Source organism: Aptenodytes forsteri, unplaced genomic scaffold, assembly GCF_000699145.1.
Source record: "Aptenodytes forsteri isolate BGI_AS27 unplaced genomic scaffold, ASM69914v1 Scaffold51, whole genome shotgun sequence".
NCBI classification, from domain to species: domain Eukaryota; kingdom Metazoa; phylum Chordata; class Aves; order Sphenisciformes; family Spheniscidae; genus Aptenodytes; species Aptenodytes forsteri.
This window is the reverse complement of record NW_008795495.1, coordinates 4,081,813-4,097,020: the sequence shown is the minus strand read 5'-3', so window position 1 is coordinate 4,097,020 and position 15,208 is coordinate 4,081,813. Positions and strand designations below refer to the sequence as shown.

The 15,208-nt window shown below is 36.1% G+C and overlaps 1 protein-coding gene across 1 annotated transcript in view; it reads right to left on the bottom strand.

Moving 5' to 3' along the window:
- The window catches only part of UCHL3 (ubiquitin C-terminal hydrolase L3), a 47,171-nt gene that overhangs the window by 18,806 nt on the left and 13,157 nt on the right, over window positions 1–15,208 (bottom strand). Inside the window, exons 3-5 of the mRNA XM_009281724.1 lie at window positions 12,734–12,890; window positions 12,257–12,342; window positions 11,111–11,158 (exon numbers count right to left, since the gene is read on the bottom strand). Of these exons, the coding sequence (XP_009279999.1) occupies window positions 11,111–11,158; window positions 12,257–12,342; window positions 12,734–12,890 (291 nt within the window). The remainder of the gene's footprint in view (window positions 1–11,110; window positions 11,159–12,256; window positions 12,343–12,733; window positions 12,891–15,208) is intronic.

Here is a 15,208-nt window from a genome sequence, read left to right as displayed (position 1 = left end):
AATGCTGTTTAAGGCAACTATTACTAATATTTTAATATTTCTAGGTCAGTATTTGTCCTCATTTTAAATTCCATTCATTGAATCTTTTTATTCTTTATTTCCTGTACTAATGGGTCCCCTAGTGAGATCAACCAAGACAAAGAGAAACTTCCTTCCCACTGAAAATATACCTTTGCATTTGTAAGAGTGAAATTTCGACAGACAGTATATAGGAATTCTGGAAAAGCAAAGTTAATACTGGATTATGTCTAATTAAGAAGGCTTGCAATAGCCATGAAATTCCATGCATTGCTTTAATAATAAGCACAAATTAAACTGTGTCAAGAGAAGTTGTTTTCAACTGAATATAAAAAAATACATATTAAAATAGAATTACATGTCAATATTAATGTGAAATTAGAGTTAAATACACATCTCCAAATAAACGATACAAACTCATACATTTCACATTTAATTTAAAATGAGCAAGACAAATCATAACTTGAGACTCTCTATTCAAACAAGACATTGACAGCTGGAAACTGCAGAGAAGAGAGAATTAGACTAACTTCACAAGATGAAAAGATCACAGGAGCATATTTCTGTGCTGAAAATTGTAGCAGGTCAAATATCTGAGGTGGTAAAACAAAAACCCTGAAATAGAATTGAATGTTATTGTCATATAAGCCGGTAAGCACATTAAGTTTATGATTTGTAATGCAAAAAATACATTATAAACAAGTTAAAAGCCTTATGGAATAGATTTAAAAAAAAAAAAAAGGGAATGTTCAGGCAATTATCATCTGCCCCAATCCAAAACTCATTCCTATATATAGCTGTTAAAGTCTAGAGCCATTTAAATCTAAGAGCTCAGGGAAACACCTATAAAGTTCCTCAGGCACGAAGAGCTGTGCTTTTGCACATACCTAAAAGTGCAGAAGTTTGATAGTGCTGAGTAGCTCATGATTTGGCTCACACCCAAACCTGGTCAGGCTCTAGAAACAGGGATCTGTCTGCTCAGCTTGTCTGGGGAACCCAATCCAGCAAAGTATCTCAGTCCACGTCTAATGCATTGAAGACCTGACAGGACAAAGCGGCATCTGGTATTGCATGACCATTTCTTTCTAAGAAGAAATATTTATTACTGAGTAATTTGCTAGCGGTTACAAAAATCCATCTCTCTGGAAGCTCAAGTTCAGGTCATCCTCAGTGGAAAGTTCAAGCCCATGCCACCTTCTTCTAAGGAGGCTTCCCTATCAGCTGACAAACTATGCTGGGACTGGGGCTTTCTTCTTTCCTCCATTTTGAGGTTGTGTCACTGTGTAGAAAGAAATGCTAGTTGCACTAGGACATAGATCAAATGAGCTTTAACTGCATACCAACATCACTGGAAACTTGGGAAACAGAAGGAGATACAATACTTTTAATCCTGGTCTTTGTTTCCTATGCACAACCCAGGGATCAGAGGCCCTGCCACATGTTCTGCATCTGCTCACTTGAGTCGGTCCATGAGCGTGCAGTATCTCCTCCCAAAACAAACTGTTTGTGGCCTCGTTATACAGTTCCTGTACAGCAAGCCGTGTAGCAGAGATAGGGGAAGGTTGAACTGACAATAGAAAGTGCAACTTTTCCAGCCAAATGGGCAATACAAGAGCTATTATAGCTTTAAGATTATATTCAGAGAGGATGTACTTAATACCTATCATTTTTCCCCCACCACCTTTTGAGGCTTTTTTTGTTTTCGTTAAGTAATTGCTCATTATTGCATTAAACACAATGTTTTAAAGGGTCTGTATTACAGTTGAAAGTGTAATAGCGTTTTGCATCCTTAGAAGTCATTATTCTTAGTGGGATTTTTACATGCAAATTAAACCTATGCATCACAGTCTGAAAAGATCCTCTTCCTCCTCCTTCCTTCACAAGTGTTTTTAATCTTTCAACAGCATTTCAAGCCTGTTTTGGTGGTGGTGGTGAAACCTTGAGAGACATTAAGTTCCTTCAAGCTTTTATAAGAAGATAAACAGCTAGACAGGGAAGAGGAGCCTGACAAAGGAAGTATTCCACAGAGGCAGAAGCTGCTTCATGAGCTCAGCTCCAACAGTACACCACAGAATTCACATGAACGAGAGACATTATGAATATTTCAACTGCAAGAAAAGCCTTGTTCCTAACTAGAACTTCCTTACATGCAACAAAAGCCTGTGCAACATGCAGATTCTTTGGAAGTTAAGGTTCATAAACTCTACTCCTCACAGACCTACTTGTTTTGTCAACATTTCAATACATATTAATGCTGGTAATTGTAACTGAGACTACAGGTTTGAAACTGAATTGGGCTACATCTGTTGGCTGATCAGCTTCTGCACCAGTAAGTTTCTGCAGCTAGTAAAAAGAAAATCTTTACAGTATTCTCCACATCAGTTCAATCCATGATTAAGAATGGATTCTTAAGTATCCCAAGAGTATTACTTTGCTAGACATACGGGTAAAAACAGAGCTTAAAGACAAGAAAAATGGTGAGATCAGAGCACCCAAAAAAATCTTTCCAAAATTAGTGATAATTTATCTCTCTCTGAAGACCTAAATTTAAGTTCTATGGCCTATGTTAGGCAAAAGTCAAGCTAGATTATCACAATGGCGACTTCTGTGATCAAAAACTAGTGGAATTACAAAAAAGAAAATTCCAAAGATTAGGGAGCTCTGCAAAACCTGAATTAACTAGATTTTTCAAATAGTTTTTCCTCCACAAGATCTTTTTTCTTAAAATAAATTGAACAGCATTGTTGCACACCCAATTACCATATTTTTAGAGTGCTTCCTTGAGCAAAGTCGGTTGATGTAACATCAATTCTCTGAGTAGTTTTAGTCCACTGTCTAGCTTCAGCCATATTGGTAAAATGTTAGCAGCAGTCTTAAGGATTTTAAGTTCTTGTATTTTTTTTTTCCCCAAATCAGTGGTTGGATAAAGAAAAAAAAGAGAGCCAAATCAGTTTCTCTTCTGCCTGAGGGAAAGAGGTTGAGTGTGAACTCAAACCATCACCTGTCATGATCAGCCTGCTAAAATGCCAGTGAGCAAACACATGGCTAGAGCCTGCTGCTTACTGTCTCTTATGCAGATAGTGCAAGACTGGCACTGGAAGCGTTACAGATTGGAGAGATGAAAAAGAAAAAAAAACCCCAACCAAAAAACCTTATGGCAGTAGGTTGGTAGAGATGTTGGATGCAAAACTGTAGAAATATTTTGTTACTTTATTTCTTATATACTTGTTATTTAAATCCATGGGCTGCTTTGTGGGTGCGAATATCCTCTATAGTTATGTTTCATCCTAGGAATCAGAGTTCCTTCATACAGATTTTACCCTTAAGCATAAGACCCAGAATAACAATTCGGAGCAATACTGTATTAATATCTTATTAGTTATTTGCTCAGTAGAGTACACAAATCAGATTGATGCATATGTCTGAAACACTGACACATTAAATAACAGGGCAATGTGATGAGTCAAAGACTAACCAAGTAGCATTTCCAAAACATTTCATATGATTCTAGTAAGCTGATTTTTACACTTTTTACTGCGTAGGCTGTAAAAGAGAAAAAGCCACAGCTAACATTTTTAGGCAACATCACCTCCTTTACAGGACAGCTTACATGCTTGTTCTGTAATGCTAAGCTAAACAAAAATCATCTTACAAACAGTTATATAATTGATTTTATATTCTCCCGAGATGCAAATGTTTCTTTACAAGACTATGGATTATTCAGAAGAAACACTGAGGAATATGGGCTATTTAAGAAAAAAATCCCACCATATGTTCTTGGCAGGAGCGAGAGAGAAGCTCCTTTATGTTTCTTCTCTAACAATAAATTGTAATGCCCCAGGGAGCCAGACATCTTTGAAAGTTCAAGTTTTATAGCAGTTGAGAACAGAGTGCATTGACTTTACTTAGTTCTTGCCAATGTTAACGACTGTTACTGTGATCAAAGTCTAACTTAGCACATTCCAAGCAAGATTATAGTTCTCAAGGCACACTAAACAAGTTTACAGACTACAGTTTGCAGTTATGGTTTGAGTTAAGGAAGAAATCAAGCTGTGGTAGCTTTTTTAGTGGCTGCCAACTTCAATCCATGTTAAAAATATTCCTGATCATACTTGTGAACAAAAAGGATATCTAAGTACACATACTGATGTGCACAAGTATTTCAGTTTTTTGTGAACATCTGAGACCAGTTCTTACTTGTGACTTTTACATTGATAGAGTCAAACACCAATTTTGATTTTCAAAGGCTAATTTTTCCACCATCAGTATTTTTGATAGAGGTCTAATGAGGTGCAAGAATGTTGTTTTCATTTGAAGTGGCAGCTCAGATGCAGCACCTCAGTCTGCTCAGTTCTGAGCCTCATTTAGCCCAACATATAGTTCTAATAGCCAAAGCTGTCAGTTGGTAAATAGATGCATGAAGTGTACTTAAAAAAAAAAAAAACACAAAACAAACCACACCAAACCACCAAACAGGAGGAGTTACAGAACCAAAGGCAGTATTTTCTGTGCTCCCAGAAATAGTTGTTATATTTCATACTCCAGTTCTGTTTTCTTCTCTCTTCCATAATAACTAGTAACTGAAACACTGTAGGTTAAACTTCATTTAAGAAAGAGGAAAGAAAAAACAGGAATTTGAGAGCTCCTAATTTTCTCCTACAAATTTAGGCCACGAACAAAATCAAAAGGTATTCTTATTATTCTCTAACCAATATCTAACACAGGTATTTCAAGTGGCCATTTCACTTGTATTTATTTGCTTGATTGAAACATTATTTTGAGCTATGCTGTAATAACAGTTAAAGACTTAAACTTCCCAAAGACCACAAATCACATTCTGCTAAGCAGTAATGCATAAACCATGCTAAAACTCCCCTGTCCAAAAAAATTTCAACCTCTAACACAAAAGTGGTTCCATATGCCGCAAGTACCGCAAGACATAATAAAAAGTTCACTCCATCATTTGAACTTTTTAACAAAAAGTGATATGGAAAGCCATTTGTCAGCAGTTAATGATACCTTGATGTTGCACAAACAGCCTGCCAATTACTTAACACCAGAACTATTTGAGTATTTGCTATCCACAGAAGCAAAAGCTGATCTAACTCTAGTCTGTTAAGCCTTCTCCTCTCTTCCCAGGAGTGGGCTTCTAACACCTCTGTGCCAGCATTAACTCCTACAAGGCTACAGGATGAGCCGTTTCAGGAAGCTGTTTGGGAAGCTGATGGAAGACAGAAGATACTGTAGGTAATCTGACAATCCAGAATGATTTCAACAGCCACAGACACAACAGCTGGCTAAAACTTCAGATACTATTACCAGAGTAGTACTTGAACAAGAGCTAAGCATGTCAAAGCCTTTAGAAATGCAGAAATTGAATACAGATTATTCTCTAGATCTAATTCCTTGACTAAAGGCAAATTAATCTTTTTAAAAGTACTTTATATGATATAGCTTGCCATTTTCCTTACTGCAGAATTGAGCTGTAATGAAGCATAGTTGCAAAGTAGTGGATATGGATGTCAGTAATACGAGCGCAGAACAATGTGAGTAGCAAGATATTTTTATTATATTCACATATTAAAAAGGTCATTTATTTCAAGAATCAGTGCAGATAATATTTTCTACCTGGAATAACTTCCCTCAAGTTATCATAGCATATCATTGTTTACTTGAGTTAAACAATTTCTACTGGTTTATTTCTGTAACAAGTGTGCCTTCGCATCTTCCTCCTTTCCTAGTCTCTATACAGTAGCTTTTTATTATTAAGGAAAATGAATAGGTAGGATACAAAGTAAGTTTCTTCCCCAACGCCAAATTCAAAAGAGCTATTTGCTCTGCAAAAGACTCTAGACCTGGAAGTCTCTCTCATGTAATGACATGTTTTTCTGTTTTCAAAACACTCTCCCCTCAGATTTTCTGATCTCTTACTTGAAAATAGTTACTATGATTGTTTTGAAAGAAAGCAACGCAAGATAGTAATACAAAAAAGAGAGATATGAACCTAATCCTGATCAGCGCTATTAATTGCTACTTTTCCTCCCTCAGATTTTGCCGTAACTTCTTCATTAATGATCACTGTAGGTTAGACAGCTAATGCGGATGGTCTAGCATCCACAAACTGTATTGCCTTTTTAATATTTTTGAAGGGTTGTGGTTTTTCAGGTTTTTTGTTTGTTTGTTTTTTTATAAGAGGGTATCAGAAATGTTAAGATGCGTGGTAGTACAGGAAGGAGGCACAGGAAGAACAAAAAGAAAAAACCCAAATGCAAAACAAACAAACAGTAAAACTCAAACACTGCTCAGTATGAAGCAACAATATAAGGACCACCTTAAAAGAGTGTGCAGTTCTGCAAAGAAGCAGGTTATATTTTCCACATCTTCAGACATCCTAGATATTGTGAACAAAAGTATATGCTCAGCAGAAGACTCATGAAAGAAGAAAGAGGGTCTTGAGTAGCTGGCAACTATTCTAGTCTCAGCAATAGCTGCCTTTCAAGAGCTATGGCATAAAAAGGAGAGAGTAAGCTGGGTCCATGAAGCTTTATCATAAAGACCTAGATCCATTTTTTGGCAGCTTTGGATATGAAATACCTGTCACTTGAGAAAGTGTAAGCTTCAGCAGCATAAAGTTTAACAGAAAGACTGTTACAAGAGTCTTACATTAATTGCCCTCATTATGGTACTGGAACATAGGACCAGAATCAAACCACCCCTGAAACCAACACCACGCTTCTCCTGTGGAGTTATTCCCAGATCTTACGGCTTGCTAATAAAGTAATTTTAAACACACCTACATTTTTTACACATAGAAGTACCCATAGGACTGCTTTATCTATTTATTTGCTTTACTGTAGCAAAAAAGTGAGCCATGGAGTGACAGAATCCAGGAGTTTTAACACAGAACTTGAATCAAATCTGGTCCAAAACCTGGCCTGATGGATAAGCCCAAATTTACAATCCTTTCAATTTGCAAACCTGAAATGAATTAGCAAAATGAAAACTGCTTAACTGTTCTTAAAATTTAATCTCTCTGAAAGAACAAAACAACTTCTGTTTTTAAGAAAATATTTAAGTCATCTAATAAAAATTCAGTAAGCTTCATTAAAAACCTCACATATTTTAATACAAAAAGCCTCCCCAAAATACTCAGTTCTAATCCAGTTCATAGATGGCTTGTAAAAGTTTTGAATGCAATACCAAAAGTTACATAAAATGGCTAGGAACACAGCCTTTTTTTTGTTTGTTTGTTTGGAAACTAGGCAAATTAATCACAGCTATGAAACTTGGGAAGCCTGTTAAAGCACTCATCAAGGCAGACCACTCTATTGGCTCTCAGCTTTAATCCGTTTGCTTAGCAAGTCATCTTAATGCTTCATCTAAATAGATCACACATTTATGATCAATCCCAGAAGCAAACTAATCACCGTAACTCTTCTCTTCCAGCAATCACTAACTGGAATGTAGAATCTAGCAGTCCACTAATATTAAAGTTATACAAGTAATATCTTGTCAAATACTTTTTTTCCCCCCCAAATAGAACTCTTCTTCAAAACGTAAGACATTTAAAAAAAAAAATCTGATTAGAGATTATGCAAATTAATCACAGCTATGAAACTTGGGAAGCCTGTTAAAGCACTCATCAAGGCAGACCACTCTATTGGCTCTCAGCTTTAATCCGTTTGCTTAGCAAGTCATCTTAATGCTTCATCTAAATAGATCACACATTAATGATAAATCCCAGAAGCAAACTAATCACCGTAACTCTTCTCTTCCAGCAATCACTAACTGGAATGTAGAATCTAGCAGTCCACTAATATTAAAGTTTTACAAGTAATATCTTGTCAAATACTTTTTTTCCCCCCCAAATAGAACTCTTCTTCAAAACGTAAGACATTTAAAAAAAAAAATCTGATTAGAGATTATCCGAAACCAGAAACAAATCCTACCCACGAGACAAGACAAATAGATGGAATACACAGCTACTAGGAAGATAGCATTGCTTTATTACTTCTAACATTTTAACTAACATTTTTTATTACTTCTAATTTTATTTCTAGACAGACTTGCTTTATTTCGAGGTTTGAAATACTCACATACATGGAACAGAAACAAAAACAGAAAATCCACTAGCATATTGTAAAAATGAAGTAGCCACTGAGATGATAAAAAAGCTTGCGAAGACTTAGCAAGACTGTCAGGAGCAATCAACAAATAAAGGGTTTACTTAGAATCATTAAAGGCTGAATCCTCAAATATCTGAGAAATCAGAGCCCAGGAAAAAAAGTATTATACAAAGAGAACCTGTCTGTACTCTCTGCTATTTTTAAGCCTTCTGCATCTCGAGATTACAGAAAATTTTACTTTTATCTCAATGGTGCGATGGTGCGTTTTGCATGGTGGAAGGGAAAAAAATAGAATCTTGAAAGCAGTTACAAAGCTTCTTAACCAAATCAGCAAAGCTGACTGCCATACATCCCACTTTTGGAAGTTGCTCTGTCTAACACAGTTGAGCTTAAGCAACATTTGCAGAAGAATTTGAGTGGACAGTAGTATGCAATACCTATCTAAGGCACAAAACTACCCACAGAGCAGGCTATTCTTAGGAAACACACAAGCAGAGTTAATCATCCTAGGCCTGCATGTTTTCTTAATCTTTAATTGTGTAGGAGACCTGGAAAGGACTTTTTGCTTGCAAAGCTACAGCACTTACTATCATTAAGCAACTATGTAAGCCACTTTATTCAAAGGAAAGATTTCTATGCAAAATGCCCTGGCTGTTTGGGCAGGGCAGGGGGGGAGAGAACAAAAACCCAACAGTCATAGGAAGGCAAACATGTTCCTTTCCAGTGCTCTGAAAGGAAGTTTAAATTCTCAGGAAAGTAATCATAACAATAACGGATATGCAGGAGGAATGAGATTCTCTTCTCTCTTGCTCCAAAGGTGCTAGAAATTATCAACTTACCCTGCAGGACAAGTTAACATCCTTGTATGACCTGCATATGCTAACTTCAGCATCTTCAAGGGCATGCTGTTCATCAGTCCCTTCACCGCTACATGAAGAAGTATACAGCAACATTCACAATGTACCATTGGAGGGAAAAAGACTAGGAGATTAACTCACTCCAACTCTCAGTTACACTTCTCAGCATATTCACGTTTCAGATTTTGTTTTGCTTAAAAAGAACTGTACTTTAAAGTAAAGCAATTCCCCCTGTACAGATGAAAGGGGAGGCCTTGCTGCCAATTTAACTACACTATGGTAGGACAGGATCTTCAGGCAATTAGATGTTCCAGTAAGATAACTTGTTTATTTCTTCCCTCCTTGGTTGATGGATCAGAACTATTCTGAAAAAATGGTCGTAGCACATGTGTTCAGCCGTTGTACTATTTCAACTTTGGAAACAGAAAGACAGGAAAAAGTTATTTTGCCAGTCTAAGGAATATCCATATTGAATTACTTCCAGATTCAGTTTTGCAAAATGGAATAATAAATATTTGGCAAGGAAACTACTTATTCAGTATCTGTGTTTAGACACAGTTGCTAAGACAATCTTGTAAGTTTTTAATATGGAAAAAAGTCTTCATCTTTCCACACAATTATTAATCTTTTGTATTGTGGTTATCTTGATCAGGAAAGAAATTACTTTGTGGAAGTTCAAGAAGTTAACTGTCCCTTATTAGGAGATTCCATCATCACTTAGATGCTTCCTGAATCTTTACAAAGACTCTCGGGAACAACATAGCCCTTGCATTTTCTTTCCCAATCCCAATCATTCCATAATTTCTGCCAGAAGAATGCATAGACAAACCATTCCCTGGATGAATGTCACGGTACATCAAAACAACTAAAGAATTTTTTTCTCTTTCACAAAGATCTTAAGAAGATTCAGTCTTCAGCAACTTGTGGGAATAATCTCCATAGCCTCTCTCTTACTAAGCTTGCCAAGAATATCTAGGAAAGGACTCATTTATAAAGAAAACAGACCAGATATTTTGGAGTCTCTCACTTAGAAAAGGGTGAGAAAGATGAATTTGTTCTCATGTTTTGTCTTGAAATATAGAACCTTGATTAATTTAGAGAAAGATCTAAGAAGAAAGAGTGGTGTTTTTTTTAAAAGAAAGTATCACAAAGGAAGTCGAGTATCTATAATAGAAATGGTTAAAACAATTATCTTAATTTTCATTTCCAGATGGTGGGGCAAGGGCGAGCAGAAAGGACTGCTTTGCTTTCTCCTGCGTTGTTTAGAAGACACTGCACAAGCCATAAGAAGAAAGAAAACCTCACCTACTGTACTTCAAAAAACCAAAAGCGGATGAGCCACTGGAGTCACAGCCAAGCAAAGGAGGGTTCCTCTCTTTGTCAAACAAAGCAGTGCTAGCAACAATCTAATCAAATTTCTTTTTGTGGAACAGATACTGAAATCTGAACCGGAAAGACGGAAAACTGCCTTAGTATGACTGAAGCAGAAAAATGTTGACTGTTAAATTTATGTTTATTTTAAGTTTTTTTGTTGGTTTTGGGGTTGGGCTGTTCTTGGGTTGGTTTTTTTTCTTCCTTATATCACTCAATTTGTTGGGGGATAAAAGCTTATAAATATATGTATTAGTGAGAATTTATCTGAATTACTATTGTATACAAACAGCACATACACAATGGCAAACCAAATATTGTACTATTTCTTTTCCTGAAGTAAAACTTTTCAGACTCTTTCATAAAATGTTTGTTCCATTTGTACGATTACTATGGATCTTACAGTCTTACCTACAAATTTACAACATCAAAACCTCAACTTTCATTAAAAATACTATTACTGGCCGTTTTACTCTGAAATGAAGCTTGAAAAGATCATCCATGTTATATAAAAGCTTAAAAAAAATCCATAAGCCAAAAAAACCCCAAACAAGCTTCAAGTTTGGTTCCCTCCCAACAATGCCACTTGATTTTGTGCCCTGATTTTTGACTAATGACACAATACTGCAGACCAAGCAATAATCTCCATTTCACTGTAAACCTTTAATATATGTTTTCATTTCAATTATATACAATTCGAAGTAGTTATTAACAAAGATTTTTTTAAAAAATGAATACCTCAGTCTGACCTTCATGGGCACTGGATTCATGAGTGACACGAATAGCCTAAAATTAAAAGATATTTCAATCAGACTTGAAATGAGAGACTTTCAGTGTTTTAAGAATCACTGTATGCTCTTCATTTTATCAAATGCCATAGATGTAACTATTTTTGTTCAGTGCTTGTAATAAATAAAAAAATTGATAAACAAATAATTTCCACTTCCAAGGATCTCAGAAGACCAATATTTCAGTTTCATAACAGTCAATTCAAACCAAATACCTAACAGTTTGTAATGGCACTTTTACACACAGAAAACACCATGGGCAAGTGTTTTTGTTATATATCACTTCTTAGCAGACAAAATACTTTAGATAGAAACTCTGATCAGACATCTTGTGTCCAACATTTCTACAGAAAATGTCATCGAACCTCTACTGCTTCTGTTTGTCACTATTTCCCTCAGCCACATGTTAACACCCTTATTCCTGAGGGCTTCACAATAAGCTTAATTTGAACTCGGACTTGGAAGTCGAAGATTTTCATTTTGAGAGAGGATCATCGTTACCATCAGCAGCAATAGCACCATTCTCCCCTTCCACTACTGGCAAAATGTTTCTGCCACATCCTTTCAAGCAGCACTAACGATCTGGCTAACCACACTATCAGCTACCTCATCTAATTGTTTGGGGTGGTGCAGTAAGGAGATTATATTTCAGCCAAATCAGCTCTTTGTGTGCCCCAAACTGCTAGAGCCAAAGAGAGATGACTAGAAGGCACAAATGAAAGGAGGCAGCAGAAGGACCATCCTTTCAGCAATAGCCCCAGATCAGCTTAAATTGACCATTAAACTGCATCCTGAACCCACCAAAAAGATTATGCACATTTCTCATCCATTTCAAAGTCATTTTAAACTAAGCCAGTGCATTAATATGGATGAGGAACATTGACAAAATCCATTCTGCTGACTGAGCTATGGGCAGGCAGGAATACTTTAAACTACCAAAGCAGGGTTTTCTTTGTAGCAACTATATGATCACAAGCTCATGTGTAAAATCAAATTGTTTAAGTGCTTCACTGGATCAAGTCCTAAAGGACAGTACCTGCTCATGCAAGTAATTCTTATACCATTTTAAATAAAAGTAAAACCACATGATACTAACTTCATAAGTTTCTAGATATTTGGCCCTCTCTTCAGGAGTCATAGATAATGAATCTTCTAGGAACTTTTTCAGTGAAGAATTAGTTTCTTAAAAAAATAAAAAAGACATAATTAGAGTCATGCTTTAACTCCAACTTCATTCAAAGCTTACAGAATGCTTCATTCCAAGAAAGATTTAAAGATATAATTACATCGTATCTTTCAGACACTGAAGGCTGATTGCAAGAGGAATTGCTACCTGCTGCAGTTTGCAACACTTCAAGTGCTTTAGTTTGTGGATTAGTATGAAATACTGTTTTTATAATTATAGGTAGAAATGCTCTTTAAATAGAGATCATCCTTTATGAATGGTTATATTCAGAGAAAGTAGTACAAAACATATCCTTCCCTCCGTGCCTCCCCACAGTTAAGGAAAAAAAGGGGAAAGCCAACAAAAAAACCCAACCAATCAAAAAACAAAACAAACCACAAAGCTTACCAAAGTTCATTTTCTCTCTGTTGTTTGCAATAGCATGAATTAGCCCAATTGTTCCACAAGCATTGTTAATGGTCTGCTTCATGAAATACACTGATGATTTGACATCTTGCCCCTTAGCTTTTATTCTCTCTTCTTCTTCTGTTCTGAAGATTTCATACTAGAAGGAAAGTTACAGACATTTCACAAATAGTACAAATAAATACTGGCTACATTATTCAAGAACAAATAATTTTAAAAAAGCAACAGCTAACTAATAAAAACCAAAACTCAACTTGTAATTTGAAATGCTTAACACATGTGGTCCGACAAGTGTATGTAAACTTACTCAGCTGAACAGCTCTATATTGTTTCTTAAACCAATGCCTTGTCACTGGCCAAAAACCAGTCACACTTGAAACATCATTTTGAAATATGTGTTATCTAACATAATTTCAAAAATGTTCAAAATATTTCCTTGATCTGTCATTTCCTGCACCTGTCACCATCTCTATTCAATCCAACAAAAAGCTTTTAAGGACAGGGGTCTCCAAGCGCTAAACCATAATACTTCACATGTTTAATCAGCATGAAGCATTCTTACAAGTTCCATTTTTACATTTCATTTTTTCTAGGAATATAAAATAAGATTTATATAATGCTCACAGCCTCAAAACAAACCCTTCAAAAGCCATATTCATACAGTGAATGCTTATTTTCTCTAGTAAAAGAAAGAATTTAGTTTGATTGAACAATCTAAAGTACTTGTTTTGTAAAGATCATAATTGACTAAAATCTGTTACACTGTGCAACAGTGTGTTGGTTTTGTGGGGGTTTTTTGTTGGTTGTGGTTTGTTGGTTCTTTTGGGGGAGGCTGGTTTTTTTGGTTTTTTGTTTGGTTGGGGTTTTTTGGGTATTGTATTTTTTTTTTTATTTTAAGATTTTCATATCAAACAGAAAAAGAATGAAAAAAACCTGCAAATGTTCCAGACAATGCTGTTCTTTCTTCCTCCTTTGCCTCTTTTACTAGGTACTTTTGCAGACAAAAAAATACTGAAGTAGATGGGCTTTTTATACAAGTATGACAAAACTAAAGTTTGAATGCAGAATGTTATCAAGGAACTCCTCCTGAAAACCCATGAGAAGTTTCTCTTAGAATCTGTGTACCATCAGTGACAAACAGAAACAAGAAATTTTGCCAGTATCATGATTCCACGCTTGCAGCTTGTCTGAATGGTCTAAGTAATAGCAAGAGCATTTACAAAGCATTTTAAATTGACATCACTTGTCTACAAGTTAACAAAAATAGCCTTAATTGAAAAAAAAAAAAATCATAGAGAATAATAGGACAAAACTTCAGGTTAGAGAAGGCAAACAATATAGCTGCCATTCACTCCCTGCCAACCAAAATAAACTCCATGGCAAAAATAAATACATAAATGTTGAGAATACTGAAAATACGATTTTGAGCAAGGGTTAGACCAGATTACCTCAAGAGGCCCCTCCTAACCCGAGCTATCCCATGGTATGTATGCATTGGACCATGCCCAAAATGCCCAACGCTCATAGTATTTACTCTGTCTAGAACCTACAATGCAGACTAAGAAAGTCATTGACCTTTAAACTGGACAATAACCCTAAGATTATCTGTATGCTAACAAGAGTATCTTGTCCTGAAGGCAAGTTCAAGCAAATTGGTATATAGGAAACATGAAAGAAAGGAACTTCCAGACAGAAGAACAAAAACATGATAGAAAAGTGTTTACAAAGGCAGCAAAATTAATAAAGAGGCACACTTTCATAAACGTAGACACAGCCAAGAAACATAAATAAATAATAAATTAAATAAAAGCAGAATATACCAGGCCATATTGAAAGGGAGACTGAGGAGGGGAAGAGTACTCCAGAAATATAAAATAATGCTCAAGAGTCTTGTGGAGTTCGCACCGAACAACAAAAGCTTCAGAACACTGGGACTTCACAAGAAAGATTCAGCCTTCACATACTCAGGCTAAACAGTTGATAGAAACACTTGTGTCCATTATGTTTCCGAGGGATTAACATGCTGGAGAAAAATATTTGGCTGGTGGTCAAATTTGATTGATCGATGCAACAGAGCATATGCTGTTTCTCTGGTTCTGTTTGTCATATGCTTCTTCAGGATGAAATTGGATACACCTTCTGGAACAAGAGGAAGGTTGCTCTTTCCCATGGGATGATGCTCCCATAGCATGATCCAAGAAAGGAAGTTTGCACAGGCAGGGAGGCAAAAGAAAAGTGACAGTCACAGAAGGAGCTCAGACCTGTAGCTCAAGCAGTCAGACAGAAACCACAGCACACAAAAAAACAACGCCTCAAAGGTGACAGAAAGGAAATTTCCTGAAGACAGGTGAGGACAGTTAATAGTTTGCTTAAATTCAAAACTATCAAGGTGGCTGAAATCAAGCCTGAAAAGGACTGCCTACATAGCTGTTTTGGAGAAACTGAGAATGCAAGGGT